This window comes from Thermobia domestica, chromosome 11, assembly GCF_964235325.1.
Source record: "Thermobia domestica chromosome 11, izTheDome1.hap1.1, whole genome shotgun sequence".
Lineage (NCBI taxonomy): Eukaryota > Metazoa > Arthropoda > Insecta > Zygentoma > Lepismatidae > Thermobia > Thermobia domestica.
In genome coordinates, this window is record NC_137464.1 from 57,053,657 (window position 1) to 57,071,860 (window position 18,204).

Sequence of the window (18,204 nt, forward strand, 5' to 3'; positions counted from 1 at the left end):
ATCCATCATTTTATGTTTCGCCCCCTGTGCCCCCTAAGGCGGTGTGGTACCAAAGTAACATCCCATATTAAAAGACACATACCTTTTTAGCAAAATAACACCAAATTTAACTTAATTGGTTAAAAAAATAGTTTTTCTTTTTCGGTATGTTCCTGCTAAGGATATTTAGGGTGAATTTTTAATATGATTTTTGGAAGGGAAGCTGTAGCCCCATATCAGTCACTGACCCATGCAAGGAGCATCGGAATATTAATTATGTGACATTTGTGATTAATCTGACCCTCACTGGGATTTCCGGAACAAAATTTGGAATTTTTATAAAGGTCTATCATCTGATGCTTCGCCCCCTGTGCCCCCCTAAGGCAGTGGTTACTAAAATAACATTTCAGATGTGAAAAACTCATACCTTTGTGCTACAACGACGCCAAATTACACATTAATTGAAAAAAAGTACCTTCTTTTCGTATGTCACTACTAAGGATATTTATGGTGATTTTTTGAGAGGGGGCTATAGCCCCATATAAGTCACTGGCACATGCAAGGAGCATCGGAATATTAATTCTGTGACAGTGCTGAAAAATCTGACGCTCACTGGTATTTCCGGAACAAAATTTTGAATTTTTGTAAAGATCCATCGTCGAGTGCTTCGCCCCCTGTGCCCCTCTAAGGCGGTGCGTTATCAAAATAACATTCCAAATTCGAAAAACGCATACTCTTTTGATACAATGACGCCTAAATTTACATTAATTAAAAAAAATACCTTCTTCTCGTATGTCCCTACTAAGGATATTTATGGTGATTTTTTTATTTTTGAGAGGGGGCTATAGCCCCATATAAGTCACTGGCACATGCAAGGAGCATTAGAAAATTAATTCTGTGACAGTGGTGAATAGTCTGACGCTCACTGGTATTTCCGGAACAAAATTTTGAATTTTTATAAAGATCCATCATTGAGTGCTTCGCCCTCTGTGCCCTCCTAAGGCGGTGCGTTATCAAAATAACATTCCAGATTTGAAAAACGCATACTCATTTGATACAATGACGCCAAATTTCACATTAATTAACACAAATACCTTCTTCTCGTATGTCCCTACTAAGGATATTTATGGTGATTTTTTTTTTATTTTTGAAAGGGGGTTGTAGCCCCATTATCAGTCACACGCTTACTGGCATTCCGAAAATAAATTTTGGGATTTTGGTAACATATCACCCACCATCTTTGTACGCCCCTTGACCCCCAAAAGGGGGACCTTCGCAAAATAATGTTTGAGACGGCTTTACTAGCTTTGTTAATGTTTTTGCATTTTGTAACAAATACAACTCATTTGTTCCAAAATCTTCACGAATAATTATTGGAGAAAACTGCTTCTAAAATTTAACACTGGATCTCACATAAGGAAAATGAACTTTCGTGTTTACACCCCTAAAAGCGGGGCTAAACAGCAATTTTCTCTTATTTTCTTTAGAAATTCGAAAAATTCATATATTTCTCAATAAGAGTGCCAAATTTTACATTAATAGTGTATAAACTTCATCTCCCAATCTCCCAGCGCTCTAGAAAATAACACGAATTATATATATATATATATATATATATATATATATATATATATATATATATATATATATATATATATATATATATATATACTAGAAGTCTGTATATATATATTAGGGGGGTCCAAATTTATATGGGGCTGCGGTGGCTCAATGGTAGAGCGTTCACCTCTGGTGCTAGGGGTCTCGGGTTCAAACTCTGCTCCCGCCAAGTGAACTTTGTGGTGGACAAACACCATGTGCGTGGGTTTTCTATGGGTTCTCCCGTTTCCTCTCACTTTCTTCATTCCACCATTTCATTCATAACTCATCATTACTGTCTCCTTTAGCCTAACCGGCATAACCGTGGGACGTAAAACGTGGAACGTAAAACTCAAAAATTTCATTTCATTTCCAAATTTATATTGGGAAAAATAAATTTAGGAATTTCTTTGGACTCACCCCCTAAAATGGCTCCATATGGAACCAAATTAAGCCAGGAGAAAAATTAGATCTATTGAATAATTTTAAATGGTGCCCCAAACGACCTAAAATTTTGAATGCGTTTACAATACATAGTGTATGGGGAAAAGCTGGAATAAACTCTTGTAATTTAGAATCGGCTGAAGGGAATGAAAAGATATCTTGGATAATGGAACTTGAGGAAGAGACCAACCTAATCTTGTATACGTTATCGTGGCGGCTGTCTTGAAGTCCGCCATCTTGAATTCAGGTCAACATTTTTAAATAAGAAGAGGGTCATGCGACATATCTTTTTGAGGTAGCATTTCACCAGATGCACAAATCTGGCATTATTTTCAAGTTACCTATATTCATGTAAGAGTTATTACTTATGAAAAACAAAATGCTTCATGTAATGTTATTTTATTGCAGTCAGTGGCGTATTTACGATTTTGTTTCTGGGGGAGCTTTCCTAACTTCCGGGGGGGCTTTCCCTTAAATGTGAAAATTCTGCAAGATATTTCATGTACTTTACTATAGTAAGTAAGATTTCGGGGGGGTTTAAGCCCGGAAGCCCCCCTAAATACGCCCCTGATTGCAGTTATGGAACAAATATATAAGAATTTTGGAAGTCTTTTACAAAAACTGAAACAAACTGCTTGTTTCGCTTTGAACTACAAATAAGTTTTTTTTTTTCCATCAAGATGATTCATAGACTATTATGAGGAAAGAGAAAAATTATAACTTGGAAGAAATTGAAATATCCCTTATTTATGTAGTATCTTTTTGGTAAGTTATGAATTTTATTTGCTACATAGTTCACTTTGTCGCATATAGGAAAAGATTGTCTGTAGGCCATCAGTATCTGAAAAGAAACTGTGCTTCTCATTTTTCGTAAGAACGTCGTTGTAATCTTCTATTAGTTACACTCCCCTTTCTGCTGCACCGTTTGTTACGTGGATGAATTAAACTATTGTCTTTCTTTGAAGATAGTCATTGTTATTTGGCCATTAAGTCGGATCACACTCAAGAAACCCTTTGGGTATTTTAAATCTCTCGAGGAAAATTTGTTTGTTGTAACAAAATCACTGATTTCTCTTTTCACAAGAATTTTTGTGGTATCATCTCTTGCGTCAAGCCTCTTTGCTGCTTCACGGTTTCCCCTTATAGTTTTAATTCTTTCAACCATTTTTTTGCTTTTCCATTATGGTAACTCCATCATCAAAAAACCCCAAAGTTATGTGTTCCTCCGTCAAGTACCAGAGTCGGCGTGAAAATTTAGAAAGAGCCACTTCAGATAATTCAGCATCTATTTGTCTTTAACTATACAAATATTCAAAAAATTGTAGATCTTGTAATGGTGAATGGGATGTTTGATCACATTTAAGCCAATTGTGAACATATAGTCGGATCGGAAAGTGTATACTCTCCGAAGACCCGTTTCTATTTGCTTCATTAAACGAAATTGTTGGCGAAAGATAAATATTTTAAATAGTATCTTGCTTTTCCCATCCACCTTACATGGTGAATTGCACCAGGCAAACGAAAGAAAACTCCTCAAGGAGGTATACCACCCAAGAATATGATGGTCAGTTCTAAAAATTCTCTGCAGTGTCCTGCTTCTACAAGTTTGATAGCAAAATTCAACACTTCATTTCTTACATCGGAAATATTGTTTGTTACATCATCGTAATCAATTCCTGGAATAAAGTTAGTGCAATCTATTCTAGACCACTCGTTCTGAAAACACTTCAATAAGAGAACGTCCGGTCCAGATGCAAACGAAACACAACAGTTATCAAATACGCATTTTAAAACTAATTCATAAATGTGGTGTCTACAAGGAAGGTATAGAATGTTATTTTGGAGCAACTGCTCTAGCAGAAGCAAGCACCGTTGACAAGATCCATATTGCAGGGAGTAGTATCACAATAAACTGCCTGCACGAACTTTACCAAATTCCATTCTTCAAGCGAATGTACTATAGTAGAATCAATATGTACTTCTCTTGATGACGACAAAATGGGAACACCAATTAACCTCTCATGACCATCTCCTGTAATAATTATTGATAACCTGCCGGCAGTCTCTCTGCCAGTCAAATTCAGCAGTAGTTTTCCGTTCCAATGCACAACTAACGCACTTGATGCACTCTGAAATTGTTTCTTGTAATTTTGTGCAACTTCACTACATGTTTTCTCTCAGCATCGGTGAATGGAAGACCCATTTATTGCTAGTTCCTTTACATTATGGCCTTATGCCTCTGCCGTCGCTGTCAGAATATGTATAGCTGCTCTATGAGTGATCTTTTATCGATTAAGAGCAACACCAGTCTTTGAGTAATAAAATTAGTTTTTCCCCCTTTTACTTCTCTTGGACGGTCCGGGCACACACGCATTCGTATTTACATTTTCTCTAACATTCTCAACTGGGTTTTCCTCTCCACTACTTGAACTGCTCCATGTCTTTTGGCGTATAAAGTTCAAACAAATCGTTTTTCAGAAGTGCATTTTCTTTCGCGTTCCTCTTTCGTTTGAAGCCGTGCATATCCATTTCGTTCTTTTCACGCCAAACTCATGTCTTTACTTTTAGTCGTGTAAGAATTATTAATCTGAAAAGGAAAAATCTTTTCACAGGTAACAATTCTTACATGACTAAAGCTATCTTTAAAATACTACCAGATTTGTGCTTCTGGTAAAACGATACCTCACAACGATATGTCACATGACCCTCTTTTTATTTAAAAATTTTGACCTGAATCCAAGATGGAGGATTTCTAGATGGCCGCAATAACAGTACTATACAAAATTAGATATGTTTCTTCCTCTATTTCTATTATCCAGGGTATCTTCGCATTACCTTTAGCCGTTTCTAAATTACATGAGTTTATTCCAGATTTTTCCCTTGTACTGTAATCGGATTCAAAATTTTAGGTTGCTTGGGGCACCATTTAATATTATTCAGTGAAGCTAATTTTTCTCCTGGCTTAATTTAGTCCCATATGGAACCATTTTAGGGGATGAAACCAGCCCGATCTGAAAATTGAAATTTATGGACCACCCTAATATATATATATATATATATATATATATATATATATATATATATATATATATATATAGATAGATAGATAGATAGATAGGGTAAGAACCCCGAATATGAGCCCCTAAAAGTTAGGATGCTATATACTGGTTAATTGTAACATAAACAAACTCTGTTGTTACTTTAATATATTCTGTGGAATGTCTAATTCACGATACAAACTATTGGAACACATAAAAATAGAACAATAAAAATTATATTGAAAACTGTGACCAAAGTTGCTACAGTGCCATTTTTATGAAGGGTACGTACCTAATAAGAGACCCCGGCTTTTTGTGTAATCTTAAAAGAATTCTTTTGTTAATTCACCATTCAACACTGTCTTTAAGCCAAATCATGTGATTGGACAAAAATATAAAACGTTACACTTCCAATCCAATTCATTTTCTTTCTGATCCCTTCTTTTAATGTGCAAATATGTACTAAATGAGAAGAAATGTGTCCAAAATAACAGCCAATGAAATCACCGGCTCTATGTACAGGACTAAGGCTAAGAGACTACTAAATTTAAGAGACTACCACACATATTTCAATACATGGTCAGCGTATTCCAAGCCTACACATAAGAAATAAAAACTTGTTGCCAACGCGTCAAATAGCCATGCACTTAGCCCAACTAGCCTACATCTATTTACAATATTAGATAGACATAATGGTTAAGTTTATGTGAAATTACAATTTAGACCGATGTGATGCCAAGAATGTTCAAAGAAATTGTTTTCTATTATTTCATTTCTTATCGTAAGAAAGTCATTAAATACATCCTTTAGTTGTCATAATACACGTTGTTACAAATTTCTGATGAGCTACACTCTACCCCCAAGCATAAACATTTCTAAGAGATTAAGTTATTTCAGTTTTAAATTTGCAGCACACATTATGGTGAAGCATCCGGTTCTATCAATTTACAAACGAATATAATTACACTGAACAGATTTTAATCTTTTTTTCTTGCTTTTTTTAAAATGTATTTTACTTCCTATATCGACCTGGATCACTGAAGTACGGATCATTGGAGTTATGCTGTACTCAGGTTTGCAACTCTACTGATCATTTATCGAACGTACTCAAATTTCACGAAATTTGTTTTGTTTGTTAGCTCCGTTTGCTGACTATTTATTTAATCCCTTAAAAACGTATCCCTTCGTAAATCATGTGAATTTTACGAAAAGAACCATATTAATTGTATGTGAAATTAATTTCTGAATTTCATATAATAGAATTGGGACAAGTTGGGTTCAGGTCTGACACATAGTATTCCATATAACTTTAAATTCAGATTAATATTAAACAAATAATAGGAAGAACTACAACGTATATAGTCAATAAACAAAATTTTAATATCATGTATGTTTTAATTCGAAAACATCTGTTCAATAAGTCAAAGTACCTATCATTGCACTTGAGGGAAAGATTCGAATTCGAGACCCCCTTTCAATACTACTGAATGTGACCAAGAATTGTGTGACTGTCATTTGTAGAATAGTTCAAATTGCAGGAAGACAATGATTGGACATCCATTTTGGAATATAATACTAAGTGAATTTAGTAACAAAAGCAGTTGAGAATACTCCAAGAGCATTGAAAAAATGAACTTAAAAAGAATTATTTTTTTCTTATTAACATCTACAGGTTTTATACCAATTTTCTATGTACTTTATTATTATACTCATTAAACAGTTCTTGTAATATATCTATCCATTTACAATTTCCTTGAGTACTAAATTTTTTCCACATGTTTTGTTTAAGAGTTCTGTTAAAACGTTCTATGATATGTTATTTTAAGAAAACACATGCTCAAAATGGAGGGCTCAAAATTGAAAAATTTGCAAAATATCATCTCTCTATGACTCACGGTTCACGAGATATGGCTTCTTAAATCCCGAAATCCGAAATTTTTGGTCAATATCTGGAAAATGTTGTCGCGTTGGCCAGTGACCACTGGTTACTATTTGGTACCAAAATGTTTATCATCCTCTTAGGTAATGATCAACACCATCATAAACTCTCTATGACTTACTGTTCCCGAGATATACTCCATAAATCTCCCAAAATCGAATCCTTTTTGGCTAATATCTCGGGAACGGTATGAGTGACGCGAAAAATTCCATAACTTCTTTGAAATAGTTTTTGATGATCTATCGAATAGAGGACTCAAAATTTTAAAAAAATGCCAATAACAGACATACAGACATAGAGAATTCAGAAGAAGACTTTTTAAATTTCGTTGAAAATTACTTACACTTTCAATAATTTTGTTATTTAATCTATTTGCTTCGTGTTTTATTAAGTATACCTTCTGGAGAAATTGCTCCATTCGTTTCAGTCTTGGTACACTACGAAATATAAGTACTTCTGCATCAATACCTGACATTCACTTTAAAACATGGCGTCTATATCAAATAAAGAGATGTAGAAATTTAAGACCAATTTTTTATATTACTAAAAGTTAGTCAGGAATCACTTAGGTATTTCAATATTCACAGACATCCATGTAACTAGCTAAACATTCGAACAATGAGGACCTTTAAAATACATTTCATCAGATAATACGTTTATGCAACAATTCCTGTCAACGAATATTTAGTTGCACACAGTACTTTTGTTCTAACACCTGGCCAACTTTCTGTTGAGCCATAATCACAAAACACAACATAAATGTAGCAACTGACCAATTTTGAGAGATGACTAAGTTAACAAGTTTAACAGAATCTAACTGTTAATAACACGAAAAATCTATGCTGGTGACGCAGTAATCACACAATTTAGTTAACACCTATGTTCACATATTCTACTACTGTGTTACATATTATATGTGAATGTTACATTCTCGTTATCATCTAATAAAGAAATCCTCATCTCTAAGGTATTGTTCAAGATCTATCAGACCCATTAACCAAGAACATGACCTGTGGTCAAGGACTTATTATCATATTTTTCAAGAGCCCATTTAAAACGTTAGGTATTTTCACGTGTTTCCATTTCCACTTTGAACAAAAGTCACTGCAATATACTTTAAAAATTTAATCAATGAATAGCTACCGTATTTATCATATCAGATATAATTTTGCTATAAAAGAACTGAGAAGTTGGTGGTAAAGTTATCGCAGCAGATCTCTTTGCAAAGATGGCTCGCACCAGTCTTGTTCTCATTGGCGCTCTTCTCTTGGTCCACCAAGTGGTAGGACATGGACACTTGTCCGTTCCTCCCATGAGGTCCTCCATGTGGCGAGATGGATACAACGTCCCTCCCAACTACAACGATGATGGACTGAATTGTGGAAGCTTTGACGTAAGTAATACATTCAATGTTAGAATATAAAATTTCTTTTTACTTAATGCTTAGCGTTCTTCAGCATTTCGGCTGCAGAAAACGTAAAGCTACAGTTCAGGAAGCGACTTGAACAATAATACTATTATTAAAATACCATGCACGAACTCGCTAACGGAAAGGAAATCCTATTAAACTTACTTCTCTAAATAATGATTAGTCGATAGTAGTTATTAATGCCCATATCACTCACCTGCATTATTTAACATCCACCTATTAAAGATAGTTAAAAAGAGCATACAAAATGCAAATGGTATTTCAGTAGGAAGTATAATCATTGGATGTATACGATTTGCAGATGATGCGTCGCTTGTTGCAGGATTTGAAAAGGATATCAATAATTTGTTAGAAAACTTGAAGAAGGGCTATGACGAATATGGGATGAAAATAAATGTTATAAAGACAAAAGCGATTATGCTTGGAACGAATGGATTGGTGTGAAATATAGAAGTAGGAGGAGAGAAAATAAAACAGGTGACTAATTTTCGATACCTGAATAGCATTATTAGTGATGATATGTAGTATGAACGTGAAATAAAAGCAAAAATAAGAATGGCGAATAAGGCCTTAAGAAGGAATAAAAGACTATTTTGTGGGACCTTGAACAAAGAGTTGAGAAATAAGACTCATAGAGTACTTTGTGCTGAGTTTTGTGATGTATGGGTCAGAAACATGGACATTATGCAAAAATGATGAAAAACGACTTTAAATTTTCGAAATGTGGGTGTGTAGAAGAATGGAGAAAATTAGCCGAATAGAGCTGAAAACGAATGAGACGGTGTTAGAAACGGTGGGGGAGAAAAGAACAATTTTAGATATTACTAAGAAGAGAAGAGAAACTGGCTAGGGTATTCGCTGAGAAGGAACTGTATCATGAGGGACGTTTTAGAGGGTATGGTGGCAGAAAAGAGAGGGGGGACGAAGGAGACTACAATTAATAGATGATATCGAAGCAGAGAAATCGTAAGTGAAAAGACGAAGAGGTTACTGGAAGACTGTGAAGCATGGAAGATTCTCAGTTGCAGAAAGTAACATGCCAATAACAGCAGAATACCTATGATGGTGATTTAATTATAATAAACATGTTGCCAATAACGTCATAGAAGTAATTGTATTCGTACAGAGATTTCTACTTCTATAATTAGCTTCTGCCAGAACATAATCTATCTATAATCTATAATTGGGTATATATTATTAACACCCAATTTCTGCATGGAGACGTCTCGAAACAGAGTCTCTTTTAATAAAACTACTTTGAGTCCTCGGCCGTTGTGCATTATAAGCTAATTGCATGCTAAATTAAACTCTTTATTTACACAGGGCTGCAAATTGAAAAAAAGTTCATGTTGTTTTTTTTATTAATAGGTGAACTTAATTCTTTGTTCCAAGCTGATTACCAATAATGAATTCGTTCTCCCCTGTCACGTAAGGTTTTCTTACAAATCAATGTCAAAATTTGGGCCTTCTTCCGTATTCAATACTGCTTTATTATACCTTATTTCTTATCTTCTATCAGACTAAAGAGCTTATTATGCTAAATATCTGAACATGTTTTGTTTAATGTGAATGCAGACAGACAAAGAAAAGAATATAAGATTCTCTACACATACAGATTACTACATATATACATATAATATGGAAATATATACATAAATATATACGTTGCAAAATGGAAATCAACACAGTCATATAACATACTTATTTTTCACATTTTTTAGCACGCTTTCTCTTATAAGCTTTCCTAATTTTCTTGTGATTTTCTTCTGAAGTTTCTCTGTGCAATGTTCAACAGTAGTCAGCCATCATGCTAACACTCCAAAGTGCCTGGTACCTTTTCTCCATATCCCTCATGTCTTGGTGGAACCGTTCGCCTTGTTCCTCACTTAATTCTCCGAAATTTGGTGGAAAGTAATCAAGATGGGAATGCAAAAATTGCAACTTGAGATTCATGTTGCAACCCAGTTCTTGAAATTTAACTAACATATGCCATTAAGGTAAACTAACGGTAATTTTAACGGTGAATATCCATATCCCATTCATTCATAAATGTACATTTCGCGTAATCCTAATATGCAAAACTCAAAACACTTAAGGGTTACGGGTTTCATGAGCATCTAAACGAAAATATTTACGGATTCGTAATCCTCGAAAGCGCATTCATCCCTCTCGTAAAGGTAAGATTTGCATGACTCCTACTGTCCTCAGCAGAGTTTATTATTAATACTTATCGAAAAATGATTTTTAAAAAACGTTAACAGGCAGGTATTTACTAGGAAACTAGACCAAAAACATCGACTTTGAGGGGAAAAACAAGAATCATATAATAATATTAATGCATTATAGATCAATGTAACTCTATACAGTTACTTGGTCGCCCACAGGGTCTACCTCTGAGTCAATAAGTTTAATTACTTGGTCTCCAAAAAGTTAGTTACCAAAACTATTCGTTTTCTAACATTTCACTTAACAACGAAATATCATGTTCAAACTAGCATCCAATACGTTTCTACAATATGCTTTTCTTAACTGTTATTACTTATAGAGATTTGTAATGACTCTACTTGACAGTTGCTTTTACCTATAGATATTTCAAATTAGTATGGTCAAATTGTAGGTCCAATGGGTAAAGAATGGTGGAAAGTGTGGAGAATGTGGAGATGACTACTCCCTGCCCCGCCCAAGACCCAACGAATCTGGTGGCATGTACGGCAAGAACATCATCGTTGCCAACTATCAACAAGGATCCACCATCTCTGTTGATCTTCACATCCAGGCTCCTCATATTGGTTTCTTCGAATTCCGTCTCTGCGCCAGAAACGACCCCAATGTCCTTGAGACCCAGGACTGCTTCGACCAACACCTCTTGGAATTGGCCGATGGCTCTGGCACCAGATTCACCATGGAGGAACACGTTGCTGGCGAGTACACCGTTGACCTGAAATTGCCTCAGGGAGTTACCTGCACCAACTGCGTCCTCCAATGGTTCTGGAGAACTGGTAAGTAATCTTTGTATTATTTCTCTTTCTTTTAGAAATTGATTGACTTATCGTTACATACATTCTGAGCGGATCAATTCTGGACAAAATAAAATAATTAACATGAACAGAATCTCAAATTTAACTTTGCGAACATAAATCGTGGTAAAATATTGCAATTTTTAAATACGAAAGAGTCTTTCTAACTTGTTAACTGACATAAAATTGACAATCTTATTAGTTTAATGAGTCTAAATTGATATATTGAAGATTCAAAATAAGGATAATTTATTAACAATATACACGCTATAAAAATATTTTTGGTACGTGTTATTTTACACTGAAAAATTCATATTCTAGTAAAGTTTTAGATCGAATATTTTCCAAATAGATATAAACGACAAAAATGAACTTTTCTGCAATTAAACACTACATTAATTCATTAAAAATGTACCGGTTTTTACAAAAATGTGTCATAATATTTTACGAACAGATTCTTCACATCAAAATAATAAAAATGTTCATATGGACCTATGGTCAAAAGTGGATTGTTTTAGAGTTATAGGGTGGCGAAAGCATGAAACAATTCAATTTTGAAAGCTAATTGGTCCACTACTATGGGACACATAGTAGTTGGGTCAAGACATCACTGAGGAACTGGTATGTGAACTATCCAAAATATTCATGTTTAAGAATGCTCCAGTACTTGCACAACAATTTTTGGAGAAGTAGTAGAGAGTGATCAAGTACTCCAAAACAACCTATCTGAAAATGATTGTGCAAGTACTGCAGGTTCTGAAACATAGATATTTGAATAGTTCACATACTAGTTCCTCAGTGGTGTCTTGAGCCGACTACGAACTATACTAGTGGAACTATGAACCTTTAATGTTATTTTTTTTTCATATTTTCGACACCTATAACTACAGAACTATCCACTTCCAACCATAGGTCTATATGAACTTTTTTTCTTATTTTGATGTCAGGAATCTATTTCCAAAATACTGTGAAAAAATTTTTGTAATACCTTGTATTGTTAGTATAAACTGTCTTCAAGAATTTACTTCTTTTTTAGCTAGCTGTACAAAGAAAATTTAGATGAATTATAGGCCACTTTTACTTAGAACTGAAAATATTTATTGCATAATTATCGACGATTATACTTATGTATTCCAATAATATTCTCTTATTTATTTATGTGAATAGATTAATTTACTACAATTACGAATAAATTTAAACAAGAAACACGTAATTTTAATACCAAAAATAAAACAATAAACGATAAGAAAGATGTATTAACCTGCACAATATAACCCAAAATAGGCTCTCGATTCGTACTTGATTTAGTGTAAAAAAAAATATTTTCCTAAAATAACTGAAAACAATATATTCATTTAAAAAAATGAACCATGATCAGATCGTTTAGGAAACAAAGGGAAATGGCTACCAGTAATAATTATAGTTTCTAAATTATTTTACAATTCATTTCTTTTTTTAAATAAACAGGCAACAGATATGGTGACTGTGGGAATGGTACATCTGGAATGGGCTGCGGTCCTCAAGAAGAATACAGAAATTGTGCTGATATTGCTATCGCTTAAGAAATTGGAAATTATTCTTGGATATTATACAGATAAATGTAAGTATTTTTATGAATGTCTGTATAATCCCTCCCCATGTTACTTATGTAGCGAAAAAACTATAATATTGTTTAAATGTCACGAACACATATACATTTAAACTGGTAATAAATTATCTTTCATCAACTTTAGCAAAAATCTTCATTATTCGTACACACTGCATTTGCTAAATATTTAAAATCAAATTTACGTTTAATAGTTTGGTTTAATATATTTTCTCCTAAATTTTGTCCTAAACAGAAATTAGTGAACCTTGTATGAAAATTTGACCAAGTCCAAATTCTAACTTTGATGGCTTATAACTCTGTATAGGAGAATATTAAACAAGCCAGGGTCTATCCCATGTCAAATTTGGCAAAGATTTGATTAGTTCTGTAGATCGTGTACAATATAATAATATCCTTGTGATTTATTCATTTGTAGAAATATCAAAGGACGGTAATATGATGCAGATTTCAGAATTGTTAGTTTAATTAAGGATTGCTTCTATTTGCGAAGAACAATGTCATGCAGAGGAAATTGTATCAATATAGTAAAAAAAGCTATATCAATATAGTAAAAAAAATGAATATCGACCTATCGTGAACCTTGAGTGCGTCATCCAGTATTAAACAAAATAGCGTTTTTAGCTTCATTAAACACAAGGGTGAATAATGGCTACAATAAAATAATAGATTGGACATTATTTATTGTTTTTTAGCTAGACTACTTGGACTGCGGATTAGGTTAAAAACATCCTGGAATAAACACGAGAAATCCATAAGTGTTATATTTGAAATATATGACGCACAGGAAAAGAACGAATAAACACAATTCCTCCCATTTTCAAATATCAATACTCTAATACAGGTCTGATATAATTATATTGTATCTTTTACGAATTCCATCACCTTAAAAAATAGTGTTAATAATCGTTCAATACAAATCAAGAATGAAAACACGATAACATAGAAGAAAATGGGAAAAGCTTGCTTGAAATCGCTCAGCTACAAAAGTTGGTAAATGCTACTAAGAAAGATTTTGCTCTAGATCCTTCATTTGTCATTAAAAATAACTAAAACACAATGATAACATTATGCATAAATACCTCTCTCGAGACTACTTAATTAAACAATACGCCAATAATTTTAACATTCTTCGGATAAGAACATGTAAAAACCTATCATGGACAAATTGTAAGGCTCAAAACAAGCAATGAACTTACGTAATTATTCAGCAAGATTTGATCATATTGAATAATTTTTGAAAGGTCTTCACGAACGTTCCTGACCTATGAGGGGCTTGCTAATTTCTAAACAATACTAACATAATTTTCATAACAAAATAAGGGACGAGACCAATATTTTCCAATAGAAACAAATATTTCGAAGCAGAAAAAGCACTTTCACTACACTTTTCTGATACAATATAACCCTAAATCTAGTCTCGCGTGCAACACTACTAAACATACATACCATCATATTGAGGCCGTGTTCAGTGATGGAGACTAGAAACTCATAAAATATACTAAGCTTTATTTACATTGAATTAGCTTGCATTTCAATACTTTTTAATGGAGTTTATTTTTTAAATAGTACTATAGTAATACAGATAGTACTACATTTTATAATGAATACGACCCAGCAGCACGCACATATACAGTAAATAAAAGCGAAGCATCCATGATTCAAGAGCCTGAATTCTATTTATTAATACCGGTTTATCTGTAAGATCATCTTCAATTTAAATAAAGGATATTAAACGTATTCCAGCATATCAACCTTAAGGTCTCCAAGTAGTTCCTTATACTAAATACATACCACTGAAAACAGCATCCTTCAGAAAGTACATTTTATGAATTAGAATACTTTTAGAATTAAAATTAGCTTCACATCAAAGCTTACATTTAACAAATAATATTTTTTAAAAGTTTAATTGCACATTAATTTTTTGAATAACTTTAAAATTCTTTAAATGAGCAATGCGTGATTATTAGTTAAATTTATCGACAAACAAAAAAGTATAACGAATGTTTATCAATAGGTCAGTTTGTGTTTTCTTTTTGTGTGTTTTTGTTCGAAATACAAGCAAGACATTATTACATACAATCTTCAAATAATATTTGTTTATAGACATATTTCATATTACAAACGTACGGCAATTGTAACACACAGACCATGGTGGAAAGACTACAAGGTGGATGCAATGCAGTGCTACATTCTTGTCGCTCTGGCGCATGACGTCATCTTGGTCGCAGACGTGGCCAACGAGAGGCAGATAAACTTTTAACAAGCGCTTGCTCACTGGTATCTCACACGCAAACTTCTCTTGTATTTGTAGTGATCTTCAACGAAGTGAAAATTTTAGTACAAACAGTAATCATATAAACGTAGTGAAATCAATGATTAAGCTAAGTGAATTCAAAGGAAGATATTTACAATAGCAAAAGAAACAGCAATATCAGTTCATATTAAACAACTTTGAAGTTTGAACAAACCAATATTACTCACTACATTTTCTGCTTTTTTCTTTCTTTCTTTTCTTTCTTTTTTTTAAAAAAACTTCTGAAGTAATTCACTCGAGTATGTATAGGCCTGAATAATCTATAACAGTGTGTCGTTAATGCATTTCATTATTATATATTTATGTATGCTCAAGTATATTTTCGTAACACATTGATCGGTTTTGATTTACTATTATTATTATTTTGCTTGAAAGAGAATTCTTTATTGGTGACCCCATATAAATTTTGAGAATATCTCAAGGGAGAATTCATGGTTTTCGTAAACAGAGATGTACGTACGTATATTTTCGTTATGCTTGGACAGTTTAAAAAAAAAAAAAAGGTTGCTCAAACGTAAGTTTTATCAGAATCTCAGGGGAGATTAAAAAGTTTATTGAGCAGGGACGCACGTTTTTAATACTTTAATCATCGTTTTTATTTTTGATTTATTAAAAAAATCATCTTATTTCAAATCACTAATCGCTTATTTATAGAATTTGTATTTGAACACAAGGTTTGGTGAAATTGACAGTTCTCTGAATATTAGTGTCAAAATTTACGCCATAACAAACTGTATTATTAAACATTTGTACGAAATAAAACGTTACATATACTATTGTGTTCTAAAAATATATAGAAATAAATATGTATATACAAAGCACCTAAAACAAAGAAATCGCAAGAACATGATTATTTCGAGCAAGGAACAAAGTAGGCCTACTAGGCGTAGGTGAAGACGATGTAGGGGTGTTACAGCTAGACTAGAAAACATAAGCCATAAAATTACATAATTTTCTTAATTTTCTTGATAAGTTTTCTCTTTCTGTACCGTAGACTAAAGAAGACATAAGATAAATATAAGTGAATGATTATGTGAAATTTGGTGGAATGAGAATGCGGGAGCACTCCGAGAAACTCACGAGCACGATGTTGTCCACCACAAACTCACTTGACCGAGAAGCGGACCTGTACCCCTTGCACCAGAGGTGAGCCTTCTGCCACTGAGCCACCGTGCTTCCTTGATTGGTTGAGAATCTACTATATTTTTAAATTTACTGCAGTCATTCTTAATTTTGTAATTCTGGAAGGGGCCCCTAAATATGTATATATAATTATCCAAAGTTATGATAAAAATGAACAAAAATTTCAAAATCTGAGTGTAAAAATGTCCCGACAATGACGCCAGGACATGGTAGGTGGATACTTTATTCTCTTGATCTAATACATTGTTATATATCTTTGTAACCGTTAATCGTTATTACGAATCGTTATTACGAATTATTCGTTAGTTAATTTGAAATGCAACGTCCCGTTTTAGCACCGAGGCTGCAGGGAATGCAGACCTTCAGAATGAAATGGGATCTGAACTACTTTAACGCGTTCAATGCTCTCCATATGCTTAACGCGAGGGAGGTAAGCCTCCTAAATCATCGTGCCTCCCTTCTCGAGTTACATGCCTGCCTCTGTGGGGAAAATTTTGTCTCAATATCTTACGTAGAAGGAAACGATGGTAGAAATGATCACCTCTGTCGCTCCCCCTCCCTCATGATTTCGAATCCGGGTCTTGAATCAAGGTTCGTCTTTTTAAATCGTACTATTGGATTTTTGTATGCAGAATCAACACAAGCTACTGTAGCTCTATATACTATTATTACATACTATTAATACTAAAAAGAAACTACATAGTGAAATTGCTTTTTTTACAATTCCATTTAACATTGCATTAATTTATTACTTTTATGTAAAACTTACCATATTTTAGGTTTATTTTGTCCTGTCGCCTCCAAGCTAAAATCCATTTCTGGAGACATTCCCCCTCTTTTTGAAGAAATCTAAAGTATTTTATATTAGTTCTTTTGGTTTTTCTGTAATAATTACTACAGCCGTACACTGCACAGTTAGGCATTCTCGATATCATTTAACACTTAAAGCCGCGCCTTTTCCCGTTGTCTCTTGCAAACCAGATGACGTCACAGCCACGACAGCGCTTCAGGCGACATGCGCATGCAACCACCTTGTACTCTTTCCACCATGACACAGACTTTTCTTTTTAAAGAAAACGTAATTTGTTTGTTAAGCATATTTATTAATTCTCGTCAAACTCCTAATAATATTTTCTTTTTCTTTTCAGGACCTCGATATTACAGTAGGCAGCTACTTCCTCCTTTACCCTTACCTTCATTAGTTGAACCTTTTCCATCAAAATTTTATGTACTTCCCTTCTCCCTTTCTGTACTATAGAATTTCAAATAAAATTTAAAAATACAAGTTTGTTTGTTTTTACTTTCAACTTCCATTTCAATACATTGTCTAGTGCATAATGTGTGAATTAGCAACAGCGAATTGCTAAAAAATATATATATATATACGAATGATACAAGCATTTAGTCAGACGAAAGGTATATTGTTCATTAACGTCAACGGAAAAGATCGACTATCGACAGTAGATGGCAGCACATTTTCTCTAACTGGTAACCACGACACACTGTGAAGGAAATACGTGGGTGTTGAAAGATTAAAAAAAAAGTGTCGATGTCTGCTATCAGTTAGTTGGTTTATATTTCCATGCTACTGACGCAACTCGGCGTTGTAACTAAGTTGCCTGTGTATTATAAAAGGGTTTTTAGACTTACGATTGTTGCACTAGCTCCAAAGTCAAAATAAACTTTGTAAGTA

The 18,204-nt window shown here is 33.6% G+C and overlaps 1 protein-coding gene across 1 annotated transcript; it reads left to right on the forward strand.

Annotated features, from left to right (window-relative positions):
- Window positions 1-8,200: 8,200 nt before the first annotated feature.
- On the forward strand, window positions 8,201-17,796 carry LOC145663566 (uncharacterized). Its single transcript, XM_081729673.1, has 4 exons — window positions 8,201-8,392; window positions 11,046-11,427; window positions 12,913-13,045; window positions 17,660-17,796. The coding sequence occupies exons 1-3, from the start codon at window positions 8,228-8,230 to the stop codon at window positions 13,005-13,007; spliced, it is 642 nt and encodes a 213-aa protein (XP_081585799.1). The 5' UTR covers window positions 8,201-8,227; the 3' UTR covers window positions 13,008-13,045; window positions 17,660-17,796.
- Window positions 17,797-18,204: the final 408 nt, after the last annotated feature.